At 37.8% G+C, this 19,498-nt stretch overlaps 1 protein-coding gene across 1 annotated transcript in view; it reads right to left on the bottom strand.

Annotated features, from left to right (window-relative positions):
- Window positions 1–18,957, bottom strand: part of cicb (capicua transcriptional repressor b) — a 43,745-nt gene extending 24,788 nt beyond the window's left edge. Inside the window, exons 1-2 of the mRNA XM_079895911.1 lie at window positions 18,191–18,957; window positions 7,652–11,516 (exon numbers count right to left, since the gene is read on the bottom strand). Of these exons, the coding sequence (XP_079752037.1) occupies window positions 7,652–11,414 (3,763 nt within the window). The 5' untranslated portion in view covers window positions 11,415–11,516; window positions 18,191–18,957. The remainder of the gene's footprint in view (window positions 1–7,651; window positions 11,517–18,190) is intronic.
- Window positions 18,958–19,498: the final 541 nt, after the last annotated feature.

The following is a 19,498-nucleotide window of genomic DNA, read 5'->3' as shown; positions in this document are numbered from 1 at the left end:
TATAGGTCAGAGAATAAACTTGTGACCACACTTACTGCCAACAGGACATTGACCACTGAATTGGCTGATAGTGGTTAGGTGACTGTAAAAAACACTATTATCAGTGTATACAACTCTCAGGCAGCATGACAGGGGCATGCTCACGGCGCCTATGAGTGTCAGCAGGCCGGTGTGTGGGTCTATGTGTGTGTGCTGAGTTCACTGACTGGTTTGTTTGTATGGGTCAGAGGGGTATTGGCCATGTGCCCAGTGTCAGGCAGTCCCCTCACAAACAGTCACGCTACAATGGGGAAGATTTGTGTGTGAGAGAGAGAAAATACAGAGACATTGTAGACATAAGCGTAGTAACATTTTCCACACAAACACAGTGACCAAATAATATTATAATGTTACCACATACTATTACTTGAGTAATACATTCCACTCTATATTTCTGCCAGAAAATTATCCTACACATTACATACACTAGTATGAAACAGAAAGACACTCAAAAGTGGATGAAAAAAAATATCAGTGGTCGTGGAATGTTTGAGAAAAGAGAGGGAAAATGGGTGGGAAGGGGAAACTGTGCAAGTCAGGTGAGTAAAAATAGAACAAGAGTCATTCTATGGAGAGGAGGGGAGGAGGGAGTTGTGAAAGTTGTGAAAACAGGGCCTCGCTCGCTGTATGTGGGAAGATGGTAATCGAACGACAGACAAAAAGTCTGCAAATGGACTAAGAAATAAGGACTTATGATAGAAAACGTGATTATGTGGGCACACGTATTTACACAGTCTCAACTGATGTACTGAAATCCATGCACATCATACTGAAGTAAGAATGGGTTATTAAGAGACATGTCTCCTCTATATAACACAATGTCAGAGCAATGGGAGGGGCTCTTCATTCTCAGCCACTGAGCTTGTGCGGAGCTCCTGGCAACAGCCAATGAGGGAAGGCCAAAACCTTCCAGCTCAGACTATGATTATAGTAAACAAATTCTTAACTCTTTCCTTGCTGATTCCAGCAAGAATGACTTACAGCAAAATATAACATCAATCAATCACTACTTCTAACTTAAATAAAATGTACATATCTAAATGCATGAAAATGGCAGTAAAATATAAAAAAATAAACAGTTACTCCATTGTGAGTGACAGTTCTCACAAACAGAGATGGCCGAAGCTGATTGAAGGGTTAATAGTGTAAACCCAGTGCTCCAAAACCTTTCTTTTCCTCCTATCCAATCATTGTTTTAATGTGATTAAAAGACAATCTCAAAAATCCCACTCCCCGTTTCCATGGGAACAGCTTTATGGGTACTGTTACTCATGCCGCTTTGGTGACCACTGACCATGGCATCTACACACACACAGCCCTTTTGTAAGATATTTATATCACTACTGCTGCTGCCATCTGCCAGTACCAGCATTCCAGCTATTTTCCAAAGGACAAATGGAGGGGAAAAGAAATGAAAATGGTGGCTAACCAGAAATCCAGCATGTTGGATTTCTGTACATATCTGTTGATTCACTTACTCATAACATTATTACCACAGCTAGGAACGTCAGATAGAATCTGGTGCAGGTCCATGAAATGCACCACAGATAAAAAAAAAAAAAAAAAAGGTAGTTATGAAACTGTATGCAGGTAGGTTTCTTGAGTGCTTGTAATGGCACACTCTTCTCACATGGTGGCAGCACCATTCTATGGGAAAAAAACGAAGGCGATCACAGCTCTGGCAGACACAATTGAGTGAAGGAGAGATTACAGCCAGAGATGGGGGCTTTTATGTGAATGTATGTGCAAGAGTCTTACGAGAATACATTTTTAGATCCTGCGATCTCCCTTGAGATATAACATAGAAATCAAACATTCAGTGAATTCTAACATGCACCTTAAAATATAGATTATGAGGAAAAAATGGCATAAAACATAGTAATGAAAAAATACTGTATAACATGCTGACTATATTTATAGAAATGTATACATGTTTGTGTTGTCAAGGAGAACCCCCCCCCCCCCCCCCCCAAAAAAAAGGAATTGCTGGCATTCCCAGGAAAACTCTGATCAGAGAAAGAACAGCAAGACTTCTGCACTGCACCAGAGAGAGAGAGAGAGAAAGAGAAAGATAGAGAGCGAGAAATAGGTGAGGGAAAAGAGTAGAAAAGGCCGACACAAATAAGTGGGTGAAAAGAAAAAATTAAAGAGAATGAGTACAGCACTGATGAAAAGGGAGACACTGTTCTACCATATTAGTGATAAACATTGCAGAGTTAGACTACACGACAGATGGCGACTCGAAACTCTGCACATAAATGGAAGAGATCCTGTTCTATGCACTACTGAGGCAGAGACCTATCGGAAATGCTGCATCAAATATGGACAAAATTACACTATAGCCCCAAATAAAAACAGTCTACAATACGTAAAATGTAATTAAAGTGATGAGTTGAAAAGTTTGTATATATTTATACAGTCTCTTTTATCAGTTAAAAATGTGCAACATAAACCTGATGTTTACAGTAACTGTTCTCAGTTATGAAATAAATCAAATAAAAATTGCTTTGCATTTTTGGGGAAAATAACAGTAAACATGCATAACTGATTAGGACAATGCATACATACATACACATATATATATATATGGATGGATGGACTAATCTTCTCTTTAATCCTAAACATCCACATTCACTCGCTACGTAAATACATCTGAAATAGGATTTTACTTAGCTAGGCACATTCCATAAACTTCTATTGTTTTTATATACAGCTAATTCTATAAACCTAACCCTAATCTTAACAGAAAACTTTCTACATTTTTACAATAAGAAACAACAACAACAACAGTCCCGAAAATATGGTTATGTACAAGCACACACACACACACACACACACACACACACACACACACACACACACACACACACACACACACACACGTTGATGCACCTATCATTACGAGGACATTTTATACTGTATTGTATACATATTTACAGAATTGTATAAAATATACAGATTTTTATACTGTTTTTATACTGTACAAACTGTATATTCTAACCCTTAGGATAACCATCAGAGAAATCTATATATATATATATGATTTATAAGCAGTTTTTCTCATGGTGACCAAAAAATTTCCCCACGAGATCAAACATTTCTGATATTACTATACTTTATTTGTCCCCATAACATAGGCTTTATTTGTCTCTTAAAAATAAATGCTGACTCCTCAGTCTAACAAACTTGTTTTTTAGACTGAGGAGTTTAGACTTGTTTTTTTAACAAAATGTTTTTTAAATGTATGAATTTAAAAAGTTGCCAATTATCATAAAACATTGGCAGCATTGCAAAATGTATTTGTACCACAATCAGCTGATCAGCTACAGAAAAAACAGTTCAGTATATTCTGTTTAATTTTGCATGATATATTAAAAAGATATTAATAATTGTTTTTTTTTCAGAACAATATTTATAATTTACATTTCAATAATTACATTTCAGAGTATTGGTCTCTTATAATGCCTATAATCCTTTGTAGGTTAACCTCAGAGGTTAGCTCTCATTAGTGTATACAGCAATACAAAATTCCATTAAAAAGATAAAGGCAAAAAAAAAAAAAAAAAACCTTTAGGGCAGATTCTATGAATTTATGGATTATTTTTCTTTTCAGCACACTGTTAAAATTTTTAGTGAGAAATTACAGTATATTCAAAGTTACTACTTGCATTACTTTACCAGAAATTCCACAGTAGGACTTCTCTTGTATATAACTCACTCTTGGAAATGTCTTGTAAAATCTAAAATATCATACTGTATGTCTACGGTGCATATGGTGTTATGAAGGTACCCAGCACGCAGTGCGGCATGAATAGATTATGCTGTTCTTGATTCTTGTTGGTTTTATCTGTACTGCTGAACTTATTTTTGGTTCACATTTTGCAGTTTGTGTTGTTTGTTTATTTTGTAATGTTCAGAATTTATCTTTTTTTGTATTATTATTTGTTGAGTGCCACCATTGTTGTGTTTTGTATGTCGAGTGTTGATGTCTGTGCATCATTAGGTGAGGGAAGAAAAAAAGTCATGTCACATGATGTCACACCTTTCAAAGATAAATCTCAGTAGCCGCTTTACTACTGTGAAATATCCATCTACAAACAATTAAGAATTTGAAATAACATATCTTCATGCTGAAAAAAACGCTAATAATAGTATAGTCTGACTAACTTAAAATCAGCCAATTAGCTTATTTTATATTCTAGCTTGACATTGTTTTAACAAATGTTTCTTTTGTCACACTTCTGATGTGGCTAGATCAGACATTTGAATATGAATATACAAGGTCCAAGATCCCAAGCAAATGGAACACTAATCACCATTATGGTGACTTCAAAACAATTACAGTACTAAACAATATAATTTCTTACAGTGGTAACTTCTTACAAAGTCAACTTTATAATGTGAATTCACAGTAAAAGGAGAGCAGTAAATTACTGTGATGTCAGCATCATTATGCTGTTGATTAACAGTAATTCTTAAGAAAATGACCCTAGCATGCATTAATTTCACTGTAAATGTCTGACTACAGTAATTTATTGTAAAATAATACTCTTTAATCCTGTAAATTCCTGGCAATTTTTTACAGTGCAGGTCTGCAATTTTGTTATACAGACTGTGTGTGCTGTCTCTCTGTGTTAACGTCCTTCTCACGAGCCTGCGTGTCAAGGCAGGCCTACACGATCAGGCCTAAAGCTTTACAAAGGCCCTGTTATCATTTCACAACACACACTCCCTTTCACTCTAATGAGGTTTATCAAACATTCAAACATCATATATATATATATATATATATATATATATATATATATAAACACACTAGCATTCAAGCCACATACAAAACAACTTCCATCAAATTGACACACTGTTATGTCTGTATAATTGACATTCCATCATTCCTTAGCACACACAGCACATTCACAACTGAACACATGTAACTAAATCATAAACACTTCAGTTCAGGTTTTGGCTATTCAATTCAGTTTTTTTTTTGTTTTGCTTTTCACTTTACTTCACTTTCTCTTTTTTCCATGCAACATGTAATGACCATGTTTTGAATATTGTGCTAAAAACAGCACTGCAAGTGCCACAACCAGAGCAACGTCTAATCGAACCCACTATTACAGCAACTGATGATTACAACCACACTGCAAAATCCAAGACCCAGCAGAACACAACCTAAAACTAGATTTTATTTAAATGATCTGAAATATGGAGAAATATAGTTCTCTGTGATATTTTTTTATTTACAAGCACTGAAAAATCATACTTTTGATATGCCATTAGAATATATTAATTAAAAATGGGGAAAAAAGGAATGTTTGAACAAGTGTTTGGTCCTCGTGTTCCATTGAAATAGTCTTTTTTTTCTATTAAGAAAAAACAGATCATTATGCAATTTGAGAATCTGAAATTAAGCAGTAGAAAATAAAGACAAAAGAGCATTTCAAAGAGCTAAAGTGAAAAAAATGCATAATTTAGGGAAAGAGTATGTGTCTGAATTTACAAATGGGGACTGTTGGTTAAATTATCAGGAAATTACAGGACAGTTAAATTAAATTACTTTTGAACTATAGGTACACTAATTCTATAGCTGAGAATGGGTCAACCATATCAGGATGTGTAAAAGTTTGTAATAAAAAAAATACATACAACACATAATACAAAATACCCAGGCCAGCAGCTATGTGTGAAAATATTTTGTGGCAAAATGATAGAGTCTTTAAGTCAGATTTCAAAGCAACATTCTAACATTGAAACAACTAAAAAGATACCATGTGAGGAAAGGTGACAGAAAGACCATGCTGTGGGACTGCTTTTCATCAGCAGAAACTAATCGTCATGGTAAAATGTGGTTGGTGAAAAATACAGGGAAATGTAAAAACTGCTAAATAATATGAACATTTTTAAAAACTGAAGCAGAATCCTTTGTAATAATACAAAATATGTATGCAAACATATTTCAATCATATTTATTATTTTTTTAAATAGAAATTTTAATAAAACAAAATAATTTTTTTAATATAAATGGTCATTTTCAGTGCTTTCAAATAAAAATATCACAAAGAAAAAGATTTTGATATTACATTTGTAATTTAGTATAATGAGAAAACCGATTAGGGCCAATAAACATATATATCCTCTTTAAAAAATATCCTTATTATTAAGAAATATACTGTTAGCCAATCATTATCGAGAAAACAAAAAAACTGACAGAGCTCAAATTATTTTTATGTAAAAGAAATAGTTTGTGGAGTGAAAAAAGAGACTTGAAACTACCATAGTCAATTATACAGTTTAACGGTCATCATACAAAACATTTTGCAGAATGAGATGAAAAGTATTCTAGAAAGCCATGTTTTATACTGAATTGAATGGGAATGAATGTTTTAGAATATAGTAATGTTTTTTTTTTTTGTCACACACAGTATTACATTGATCTTATACTATGGCATTGGTGAATTGCCATATGCTAATTCTTGTATATAGAAATATTTTACTATATTTCTAGAAATACAGGAAGTTTTTCTTTCTGTTGTATTGGTTTTTAAGTATTTTGCTTTTTCTTAAAAATTGTGTGTATTGTATTTTATTTATTGTATTTATTTCTATTTATATTTTACCATGGGTTGAATAGTGAGAAACACAATTTCGATTTCTTTGTATGTCTGGTATATGTGAAGAAATTGACAATAAAGTTGACCTTGACCTTGACCTTGAATGTTTGGTTCTGATTGGTTAAAAGTTCTGACTGGTTTTGGTTTTGAGGCGTTAATTAATCTTTAAATTACTGCAGTATTTTCAATAACTTAAAGAGAGTTCACCCAAAAATGGAAATTCTGTCATCTTTTACTCACCCTTTTATCATTCCAAATCTGTATGACTTTCTTTCTTCTGCGGAACACAAGACATTTTAAAGAATGTTGGTAACCAAGCAATTTTGGTTACCATTGACATCCATTTTATGGACAAAGATATATATTTTTTTGTTCTACAGAAGAAGGAAGGTCATACTGGTTTGGAACAACATGAGGGTTAGAATGACAGAATAAAAAAAAAAGTGAAGTCTCTTTAAGTTATTAATAATACTGCAGTTATTGAAGATTAATCAACATCTAAAAATCAAAACCAATCAGACCTTTTAACCAATCAGAACCAAACATTCACCAATGCCATAGTATAATATCAATGTAATACTGTGTGTGACAAAAAATATTACTAACAAAACACTTAATCAGTAAAATAGTTTTGCTACTGATAAGTTACATAACTTCAAGAAGAGCAATGTTAACTGTTTTCCATTAAAACAATTATGACTAATAGCTTCACTACATTCATTTAATGATTTAAATCTGATATTTGTGGTAGTCTTTTAAAACACATTTTAAAAATGACATTCAATCTGTTTTGACATTTTGTGTGCATAGACAAAAGTTGTTCAATAATGGTGCATCTATATTCTCTAAATCGTTTCTATTTTTAATTTTTATTGAATCAGTTTAACATGCCATTTTCTCATGTGTTATCATGTAATTGAAGCAAAACAACATCTGTCAAAGGAATAACAACTTAATATTTGGTGTTAGCATTCAATGTAAATATAGAATTCTCTTACCAGTTCCAGGTCGCCCCATGATGATGTCTTTGCATGGCACAGGATGCAAGGTCTCTGTGGGAAGTATGAGTGGCAGCAGGGCAGTAGGAGCAGGGTGACAAGGGACAGGCTGCTGCAGCGTCACTTGGGCACTCTTATCTTGTCCCCCTCCATCACCCGCACCAATGAGACCAGGCCCTGGGACAAGGCTAGGCACTGATATGCAGGCTAAAGTGGCGCTGGATTGCGTAGGTAGACCTGCAGGGGTTGAATTTGGAATGGAAGAGGTAGTAGACACTAGAACAAGAGTTGAGGTGGGATTCTGCAGTAAGACAGATCCATTAGTGGAAGCAGCGTTAATTGGAACAGGAACCTGTAGTCCTGTCTCTAGATGTACACCAGTTTGGCTGTTTTCTGTGGAACTGGTCCTGTCCACCGCTGCAACTCTAGCCAGTGGGAGTTCTGTAAACTTTATTAAAGGAACCTCAGGATTTCTCACTATTACTGGAGAGTCTCTCAAAGGCTGCTGGGAGACTGTAAATTGTGAACCTGATTCTAAGCCTAGGGGAGAAGCTGGTGGGGAAGAGGCAGTGGCTGAAGGCAGTCTTTGGGGGTGTGTGACAGTAGTGGTCTGAGGAGAGATAATGCAGAGATTTGTTACATGGGAAGGGTCACGACAGCTTTGTTCCTGATCGGATTTGGCATATTCCTGCAACAGTGGAGTTGGGGGAGGAGGGGCATCTGTCCTGCGTTTGCCTGGGCTCATAGGTACAGTGAAGGTTAGACTGGTGTGGAAGGATGGCACAATACCAGACAGGTGTCTGTCTTTCTCCCTCTCTGTACCCCCTGTTCCATGTTTTGGGACACCACTGTTGGTACCACTTGGGTGTTTGTGGCGGCGAGGAGGCAAGACTGGAGAGGCAGTAATAGGACTAAAATTTGCAGGGTGAAAGCCAAAAAGTGGTGATGCTGAAGGGGAAGGTGTAGGTGAGAATGGGGACTGATTTGAAATTGGTGAGAATGAGGATGTTACAGACCTTGAGCCCAGGGATACCAGCATAGTTGCAGCCTCACATTCATCAAAGTCAAAACGAGAGTAATCTTGAGGAACCAGTGAAGGCAAGCCAAGACGTGGACGAGAGTCAGTACCTCGACTGCTTGTCTCACTGCTGTCGCGAGAAGTCTCATCCCAATCAAATTCACTGCTAGCACGACCCCGAAGATCTGAAGGGGTGACGGTCCCTGAGCTACTCTCTCCACCTCCTCCACTCCCTCTCTCTCCCACTGCTCCCTCCATTTCTTTGGTACGCATGGAGAGGTGACGAGAACAGTAGCCACGACGCTGAGACTCTTTCATGCAGCCTTCTCGTGAGCACAGGCGCCGCCACTGCTTTCCATTGAACTTCTTACGGATTCCATTAGGTGTACAAACCACATCGCCTTTCTTGTATTTCTGTTGGGCAACTGACAAAGGTGTCCTTGATCTTGAGGAAGAAGCAGAAGAAGAGGCAGAACTCCCAGGAATTGGGGTGGAGGTCTGTGAAGGTGTAGGAGTCTTTTCCAGAGGTGTCAGAGAACCCCTGGAGCTAGGGGAAGGAGGCACAGAGGGTGGCATAGGGTGAGAGATCCCTCCATCAGACCCTAAAATCGCAGGTGAAGGGGTTGGCCGTGGACTTCCTAAAGATGTCCCAGAGATGCCTCGCACCACTGTAATGGGACTTGGATACCCAGGAGGTTTGGAAAAAATTTGTCTGTGCTGATTAGGAGGACATGCTTTTGGTCCCCCTGAGACTAAGTGTCCTCCACCATCTCTGAGTGGTGCCATGTTGAGCCGCAAAACCTCCATGTCCACCTCTGGAGACTGCAATTGCTTTCGCTCGTGTTCTCTTTCTCTAACTCTTTCTCTATTCCCAGTTCCCTCATCCTCCATCCTAGCTGATAAAGTAAACATATTGTTTGCTACCATCACAACTGCTGGTGAAGTGGAAGATGAAAGATGTGTGCTTCCATAGTGATGAACCCCTGTGTGTGGAGATGGGAATCTGCAGTTCTCCCTGGGAGTACCTGCAGTTACCAAATCCATTCCCTCACTTAACTGACATAGTTCCCTCTCCACTTCTATCTCCTCTCTGTGCTCTCTCTCTTCTCGTTCCTTCTCTCTCATAACCCCATCCCATGGTGGAACAAGGAGGCGCAAGTTCTGGTGGGCAACGCATACAGTCTGTGAACTTGATGTCTGTTGCGTCTCCTCATTACTACACCTCTCCTTATCCTGCTCTAACTCCTCCTGCAAAAGCACCATGTAGGGGCAAACTGAATGAGAGTCTACCTGAGTAACCACACCTTCTCTGTAGCACTCCCTACCATGTTCTCCTCCATAAGGCACACAAACACGCGTCCCAACCTCCACAAGATCATTTCCTGGGGGTGGGGCGTCTAAAATGAGGTCAATGGGTTGGTGTGGGCGACTTACTAAAGTATGAAATGGATATGAGAGCAGTGTCCCTTCCCCATTAATCTGCAACTCTACATTCAGCTGCTCTCTACTGGACCCACGCACCACACCACAAATAAATACACATTCCTTGATCAGCTTCTCATCATCCTTTAAATTTGATCTTGGCCGTCTACGTGCTAGCACCCTTTGGTTTTTCAATCCTTTAGCTAGTGCTTCCGCTATTGCTGCAGACCCTCTCTTCTCAGTTTGAGTGTGATTGGGGGACAGGAGGACAGACAGGGTTGAATTGTTGGACAGGTTGAATCTTCTTGACACTCTTACATGGTTACCTGAATTTAGCTGCACACAAGAGGGCTCAGGTACTTCCAGATCCACAGAATGTTCACTGGCTGTGTCTGTGGATGATGAGCGCACAGAATTTGGGGCTTGATCCCCATATCCATCTACTTCCACCGCTTGCATCACCTTTTCTCTCTCAGAAGGCACCTCACTTTTCAACATATCACCCTTAGTTCTATCTCCTTTTGGAGTTTCTGTGCTTGCTATTTTGCCCATTTCTCTCCTACTATTCTCACTATTGTCTAGATCAGAATCTGCTTTAACCAAATCATTTCTGACCACAGGAGTAGTGCTCTGACAAATGGTGTTGTGTGGAGAACTTAGATGATTGCTATGAAGAGTGAGTTGGGCTACAGGGATCGAACTGATGGAAGAGGTACTGGAAGCTTGATGTTCATACATGTATTTCTTCTTGGGTACCCTGGCTTTAAAAGTGGCTGTTTTTCGACTGGAAGGTGTGGTGGAAGTATGGTTGGCACTGAAAGAGTTGCTTTTATTTAAACTGTTGGCTGTATTATTTGTGTTTTGTGTATTGCTAGGAGTGCTGTTTACATGTTGGTTGCTAGCTTTACTGTTTGTGCTAGTAAAGTTTTGTGTGTTTGCATTACAGATGTCTGTGCTATTACTGTGTAAATTTTCCTGTGCATTGCTGGCTATCTTGATTGAGTCTGTATTATCTGTTAAATTGTTAGTGGTAATGTTCCTGGGGCTTTTTGCTTTATTCACAATTACTGCATTCTCTTCAGATTTTGATGTTTCCATTGTCCTTTCTCTTATTTGCTTATTTAACCCCTCACTGTTTGAGATGTTGCTACTGTTGATGTGCTTGTCCTGAGAGCTATCTTCTTTGGATGGAGTGCATTTCTGGTGTGAAGGTGCAGGCGGTGTTGTTTGTGAATGTCCTTCAAGCTTGCCCACTCGTTTTCTTGCTCCTTTTGCTCTTGCCGATAAAGGAGAGCGTCCTCTCTGTTTCTTTGGTGGCCTCATCTTTTTTAGATTGGCAAATATCTTTTTCCCCCTTTTATCGTTTTTCTCTTCTCCCTTTTAATTGGCTCTTTTGAGGTTTCTTTTATTTCTTCTCAAAACAACCTGTTAACAAGAAGGAAAAGAGTCAGAGAGAGAGACAGACAAAGAAACATTTCCTTTTTGTTATTACAAAGTGATTGGGAAGATACTGCTCAAAGTGTATGAATGTGACCAAACAGTAAAAGTAGTGCTGTGTACACAAAAAGGTAAAAGACATCAAGTCATTTAATGTCTATATTTAAATAGATTTTTAGATAAGATTAAAATTATTTAAATAGAATACAGTGTAAAACATGAGTGTGCTAAATTATAACACAGACAAACTTCACAGTTCACATGCAAACAAAGAATATGCACAATGAAGAAACCTTCAGCAAAGGACACACTCTCTCCAGTATAGTACTTTTCTGACAGTGAGGTTGGATGATCAAAGTATATTCATGTAAAGTTAAAAATAATTTTATTTTTTATTTTTGTAAACAAATTAAACATAATAATTGTAGGACACATTGAAAGTCACACCGGGTGAAAGTCACATATTAATCGGTGCCATTGAGAAAAACAATTTTAGTCTTGATGCATTGTGATAGACACGTGACCTCCATGGTGTGCAGAACAGATATTAAGTCTTTATAGATATTTTGCTTATTTATTTTACTTTTCTGTTCTGAAAGAGTACTGTTAATTTCCATGTCATATAGGTGAAACACTTAAAAAAGTATTTATAATGTTGTTTCATTTTATGTTAAATTTATAGGTAAAGGTCAGTGATATAGCTTTTTAAATTCAAGGTTATAGGTTTCCAGATTTTCAGAAAATCAGATTTTTCTTTAATATAGAATTTTAGCAAATGCACATAAAAATAATAACAAATGTATAATTTGGACATTTAAAAAAATATTCATCCACTGTCGTCACATTGTCAGGGACAACAGAAGGGCCCAGAAGAAAAATATATCCACGACCACATCAGTAGGAAAAACACAAATATCATATCTGTTTTTAATTTTGGCACATTGTGGATTTTCTGAGTGTCATGTATTAGCTGACATGCCTAAAAAACTTAAAATGGTTGTCAAAAACAGAACATCGTAGATATTTTAAATAAATAGTCAATAAATAAATTTAAATATATGTGTTTATCATTTAAAAGTAAATGTTTCAAAAACATACAAAACACATTCTACAGAACAGAAAAAAATTTGTTAAATTATGTGTCCATATTTGTCCCACCCATTTATTAAATATAGTAGGATAAAAAATTCATCAACGTATGTAAAATTATAATTTTTTAAAAATTACAATCACATGCAGTCACATTTAAAATAACACGTGTGACTGAATTAGAATTATTAGAATGTCTGAATTGTATCCCAACTTCCAAAATCAAGATAACCGGATTTGATGGCATATGATGGCAGTTTAAGCCCTGGATTCTGCTGCATTAGGCAAGACCGAGGTTACTCTTAATCATGTTGGCTGCCGAAAACAAATTCCACATATAGGCTATGTCTTCTCTTGAGTGTATTCAAATAAAAAAAATATCAATAGGATGTCAGTAGACCTGCATGCTTTCACAGTCTAAATAACGATAATTATAATTTGTCAAGAATGCTTCGTATGGGTTGTAAATATTGAAGTATGCCCTGTAATGTGAAATCATAAATGCCAAAATCAACAAACATGCACATGCTGTGAGGGGGATCCATAGCACTCTTCTGCGTACAGACTGGGATACTGTGGGCACCCGAGTGTGTGTGTGCTTCTTCTCCCGTACCCACCACATCACATACACACACAAAACAGACATATTTAGCATCTGCTGTCACGCTGCAATACACAAACCTGGGGAAAATCAGGCTCAGAATTCAGCAAGAAAAAAAAACACACAAACATTCGCTCCTCTACGCATAAAATGCATTTTATTGCAGTCTTCCTTTACTGCCAGTCCTTATGCATTCGTACACACAAACACGTGTGTGAAATCACACTCCTCTACACTCAGTTTCTCACTCTCTCTACTATTCCACACTCCCGCCCACTCACAAAAAATGTGCAAAAAGACACTCCCACACAAACAAAACACGCACAGGATTTTCCTGTGAGAGATGGCTTTAAAAGGAGAATTGGGGAATTCTTTGAGTCATTCCAAGAGACACCCCACCCACTGTTCCTAGTGACCTTAAACTGTTTATTTGCAATGGAGAGAGATTTCCTTCCTCGTCACTACATGGAATATTGTACAGAAAACAATGTTATTAGCTCAACTCAAAATTCAGGATCCCATTATAAACAATCTATCTTTGAACATTCAGACAGTGAATTTGTGAGAAAGTTGAAATGGTTAGTTCAGAGTATGACTGTGACAGCATATTATTTTGGGATTTAAAAAAAAAACATTATTTAAAAAAAATATATATAGTTTTTAATTACTTATGCACATATCAGAACACAATGTATGAATCAGATATCAACTGTCAAAAAATTAAGCCAAACAACAGAGTAAATTCCACAATTATCAGCTTTTTTTCTTTCCTCAGTGTAATTTTATATCATGTTTTCCCCTTGTATTCCCACTGATGAGGAGTCAGAAAGTCCTGGCAATGTTAAAACAATAAGGAATGTGTGAGTGCCCATGAGTAACCAGTGTCTTTTTGGGACGTCAAAAAGAAAGCAAATAATGGCACAAAATACTAAGGGCCAGACCTGATTCATAAACTAAAACAGTTCAAATGAAACACACTAAGAATCTGCAAATTCAAAATAAAATAAAAAGCCTATATGTGGTAATAAACTTGTAAACTACATGATCAATCTTCAAAAAGGAAGTTACCACACATGTCTGCTGGCAACATATCCCAATTTCACCACAAAAGACTGCTTTATTACACATTTCAAGAACAACATTCGTTGGTTGTGTGTTACAATATTATTTTAGAAGTTTATATTCAGCTAGAGTCACCCAACTATGCATATCATTTAAATTAAATGATATATTCATATTAATAAAACATTAATTAAAACAACTGATGGGATTGTGAATTCATGTTAATAAATATTGTTCTTAAAAGTGAAAGCATAAGTGGAATATCCAAAGCAATAAAGATATTGTATAGTGTAAGGATATGACAATCTTTTACAATAAACTCTGAACATGCTGTCTCACTTGTCCTTGGTCTATTAATATATGATAAGGGAAGTTGTTGCCTAACTGATGTCGAACCAACATAACCCCTTAAGTTTGGGTATAATTTAGTATTAACGATTTTTCAACTTCTTGTTTGTGGCTGACAGAATTCATGCCATGCCCATGATCAGAAATGTATCACAGCAATCTGAAATATAGCATGATCATATATATTCTTCTCAACTGTGAAGCTTAAGCGTGTTGTTAAAAAGTGTTGCTATGATTGCATAAATTCAGAGAACCCTGCAGCTTCTAGAAATTCCTGCTCAGGAAACCGAAAACCCCATGGATGATGTCAAACTGCACAACCTACAATCTTGGAAACATGTGACCTTGAACAATCCACAAAATCACTATTTAGCCAGAGATTTACGTCTTTTGAATTTGAACCACTGATAAATTAGCAGGAAATTACATTTGATAATTTAATCACTATCATCTCAGGCCTATAGCTTCCTTAGTTGGTATTTCACATTTCTAGATACAAATATTCAGATGTGCTCATTTCTAGGTAAATGGGAAAAAATACAGACTAATGAAATAGCAATTATCGAGTATCCAAAAATTATATTATATAGGACCAACTCTAAATAGCACAGGAATTACAAACGAAAAACTCTAACATGAGACCACAGCAATCTGTGATATCCATCTAGCCTAGGCTATATGTTTAATTATAAGTAGACAGGTTAACGTATTTTGAAATAACAAATGAGATTCTATATAGGTAAAAACATTCAGATATTTAATTTGTGCAACAATAGTCATGCCAAACGGCACGGACACACACTAATCCTGGGTCCACTTCCTGTGACTGTGACAGCTCTGACTCTTATGTATGTGACTAGTACAGCTGGTCGAATGAAGTCTCAGCATTTTAGATATTAGCATGATACCTGTATTAAAGGTATAAGTAAAGTAAGAAAAACTGACGTCAGCCATATGACAGAAGTCCAATCCAAGCACACACTCTAAGCGGAGTGTTTTCACCTGAAACGTTGCTGTGTTATGGGTCTATCTATGTGAACATTGTTGTAAAACCTGCGATCCTTATCCTCAGACCAACGACAGTATTCATTACAACCTTAATCCACTTCAAAACAATAGAAACACATATATGCTTGACTTAAATTGATAAATAGACAAGATACATTCAGCCGTCACTGAACTACTACCTTGATCCTAAAAGGTCAAATGATTTATTTCAGAATTAACGATGAATATTTCCCCTTTATAAGGCTCTACGAAGCCATTTGTTTTTCCTTCTCAATTACAGTCATTATTCAGAGGCTATACATTTATTAAGGTGAATCAAATGAGCCAGAACATATTTCAGTTCACCCAGATTAAAATGTGATATAAATTTAATATCGAGCTTTAATACACCATGATTAATACTTACTGATATTGCACAATTAGCCTATTAATGACAAAAAAAAAATCTAAGCCTACATATACTGTGCGTCACACACCAATGCCAAACACAAACACGCAAGATCACACATACGGTGGACCAGTTGTCAATAAAGCAACTGTTTGCTCAAATGAACATACAACCGTGTATCATCTATACACTCTTTGCCCTCAGGGGTCAAAAAAGCACCTATCTATATATTCGAACCGATGTGAGACAGGGTAACAGAAAAGGGGGACACAGACTCACACGCAGTGGTGATGCCAGTATGCCAGCCTGTCACAATACTCGGATTTAATTGAAGAATAAGTCTTGCGGTGAGTCGCTCCAGCGCCGTGTTACGAAGCAAAATAAACATAAAAACTGCAGATTACCAAATAAAAACAGCAACAAAAACCACCCACGACAGTGCCATACACCACAATATGTGCAATTGTCAAGTCGACGATCTGCCCACTCCACAAAACACATTGCGTATCAACACTCATTTTGTGCTCATTCACAGATTGTTCTGCAAATGTGCATTCTGGGGCATACAGGAGGGTGCAGGGCTGCAGCAGTGCAGTGCCGTGCAGCTCAGGGGCATGCATGGGTGCTATGACTTCGTTCCTCCAAAAAAGCATGACCATCTCCAACTGTATTACCTGCTTTATTTGGACTATTTAAAGTGGGTCACCAAAGGAGGTGTTACAGTCACACACATGAAACAGTAAAAACATGGAGAAACTCAAGAGACGACAGACACAGGGGCATCAGGGACACATGCCACGCTCTTTGAAAAATCAGCAGTCGAGCAGTTTACACTCCAAAAATACCCTGCAAAAGAGTTCAAACACTTTCAAATCAGTAGCTAAACATAATTATTACACTTAAACATGTAGTGCGTACTGTATGGATGCTGAAGCAGTACATGTAGAGGGTGACGTAGAAGCAAGGCTGTCCAAAACAACATCCCATAAACACTCCACCACCATCAGTCAGACATGGAAGCATATCACTCATTTATCCACCATGACCAAAAGTGGCACACACCTACCATTACTAAAAGCATACATAGTGGCACATATGACCTGATGAAAAATGAGTTGACGGATGGTGTTAATGCAGGCAAACTGAGCCATCGTTATGGACACACTCTTTAACATCAGAGTGCATTATATTTACGTGCATCTCTTAAAATGGCAAAATCTCAGAGTAACAGTGTAACGTGAAGCCACTTGTATCAACAAGACTCTATTGAAGGAGGCCCGTGTGGACTGAATTGTACTTTTTAAAAAATATATTACAATATTAATTGACTACAAAACTGTTGTTCGGATTAAAGGCTGTTTTATAATTCTATAAGGGTGTATTCCGAAATGTATGGACTGTGAGGTGAGCCGCTGGAATAATGCACAACAATAAAAAGCGTATACCGTCAGAGTGCGCACGGAAGCCGCCGGTGGTAGTACTAGTACTCGCAGCGCTTCGCAATGTCACGGCACGGGAGTACTATGCCAAGGACTCGAAACAGCTACATTAGACAAGCAGGGCCTTGTGAGAGAGTAAAAGAAAGATTTTAAAATGTGTTCAAACACACTCGTACTTACGTGCACACTACGCAAAGGTTGTTCATGTTTATAAGGACGTACGTGCAGCAAAAGTTGCAAATTATCCACCTTTAAGAGCCGTCCTGGTAATGAGCCGATGACAGCGCGTAGTAAGTCCGAGTAATAGTGTCAGATGCGGAGTGAACTATTAATTTGTTTGTTTTTACATTGGCGCCGTGACGTTGTTACTCGCTAGTACTGTAGTGCAATCCTTCCTCGAGCGTAATCCTGCCAGTGCGTAACGCAGTGCATGAGTGCCAGTCTGCTCTGTTCAAGTTGCTCAAACTCATGCCATTCAGTCAAAACAATTCGGAAAGGAGTAACTTATTGAATCAACCAAAAGCTTGGTTTGAACGCTGTCTTTAAAAACATTTGACGAAGTTTAACTCTGCATCCCCACCCCCTCCCTTCTTCTTGCTCTGGGTCCTTCCTTGATATTTTAGTGAGCTGGTTTGTTCTCCATTTGTCTTTGCACACAACAGTCATGTCTAAAAAACGGATTGCCACTAATATTAGCGGTGGGTTCTTCTGAGTAATAACTACTTACCAAAACAAGCAGAAATATTTAGGAGGTAACCGATGAATTTACGGTGCAAATTCCAGATGGGCTCTGTCCTTTCGTCTGAAGTGGCGTGCAACGTCCATACATGTCTTCTGTCTGTCGGGAATTTTACTTTATATCGGTCCTCCGTAAAACATCTTTGCCCCCCTCCCAACAGCAACTCAGACAGGGATTAAAAACTATGTGAATCCCTTTTCCACTACAGTCACAAAATGGTGAATGAACCACTAACAGCTGGCCAGCCTGGCCAATCAGCGCGCACTGACAGATACAGTAGCCTATGGATGAGACCGCACAAACTCAGAGGCGTCTCTCATTGGCTTATTCTGTTTGATTGCCAGGTACTTTGGGTCAATCGCAACGAGGCTAGATAGCAAGCCGGCGCTCGCTCCAAAAGTTACAGTATCCAATGAGCGCGCTGGGAACCATAGGAACAGGGTGTGGGCGGGCACTAGGGAGGTGTTCAAGAAGCGCGGACCAATAACGCGATACGAGTCTTCGCTACCTAAATAAAGGTGCGTGTTTACCACAAGCGACAGCACTACACATCACTTTAAAATCAATAGTTTTCTCAATAATCTTTAGTTTAGTTTTAATTTGATCAACTCGGGTTTTTTTTATTTATTCATTTTTTAATACCGTTTGCAAATGAAACAAATTTAGTCGTCTATCAAGTTCTGAGGATGAAATAGAAAGGCAAAATCACTAAATTGATTCGTCTAATCACAATAACGTTCCTCTTGTGCGGGTCTCTGACTAACCGTTTCACTTTCACACTACTATGAATACGGGATGGACACTGTTGACGCTCTCGCTCTCGATTTTTTTTCTACTCTGCCTCTCTTTTCTCTCAGCAACAGCCCCTCACCTCGTGTGCGAGAGCCAATCGTTGCGCCGCATTCCGCTGTCTCTAACGTATGTGCCGTTGTGCCCCGCCCCATCCATACAACCCTTGCAGGATTTTGGAGGTGACGTCATCGTACCGCTGTGCGATTGGCCAGAAGGGCCACCGTGACGAGCCAATGATCAAACTCAGCGATGAAGTCATCAAGCATGTTGCCACCAGCTGGATGGAAGGGGCGTGGCCTGACGTACTCGTCTAACCCCATGCTTGATGCGTAGTAGGACAACATACTAGCGACTGATGAAAGTGACATAAGCCAGTTTTAAAACACGTAGCAAAATTAGTTTACTTTTAAAAAATTAGTTGAAATAAAAAATACCGATTTTAATCTTTTTTTCAAACGGTTCGGTTTAGTTACATATAGAACGTCATATTCAGACACATGGACG

This window comes from Squalius cephalus (genome assembly GCF_949319135.1).
Source record: "Squalius cephalus genome assembly, chromosome: 15".
NCBI lineage: Eukaryota > Metazoa > Chordata > Actinopteri > Cypriniformes > Leuciscidae > Squalius > Squalius cephalus.
Note: the sequence above shows the minus strand (reverse complement) of the source record. Positions and strands in the feature narration are given on the sequence as shown.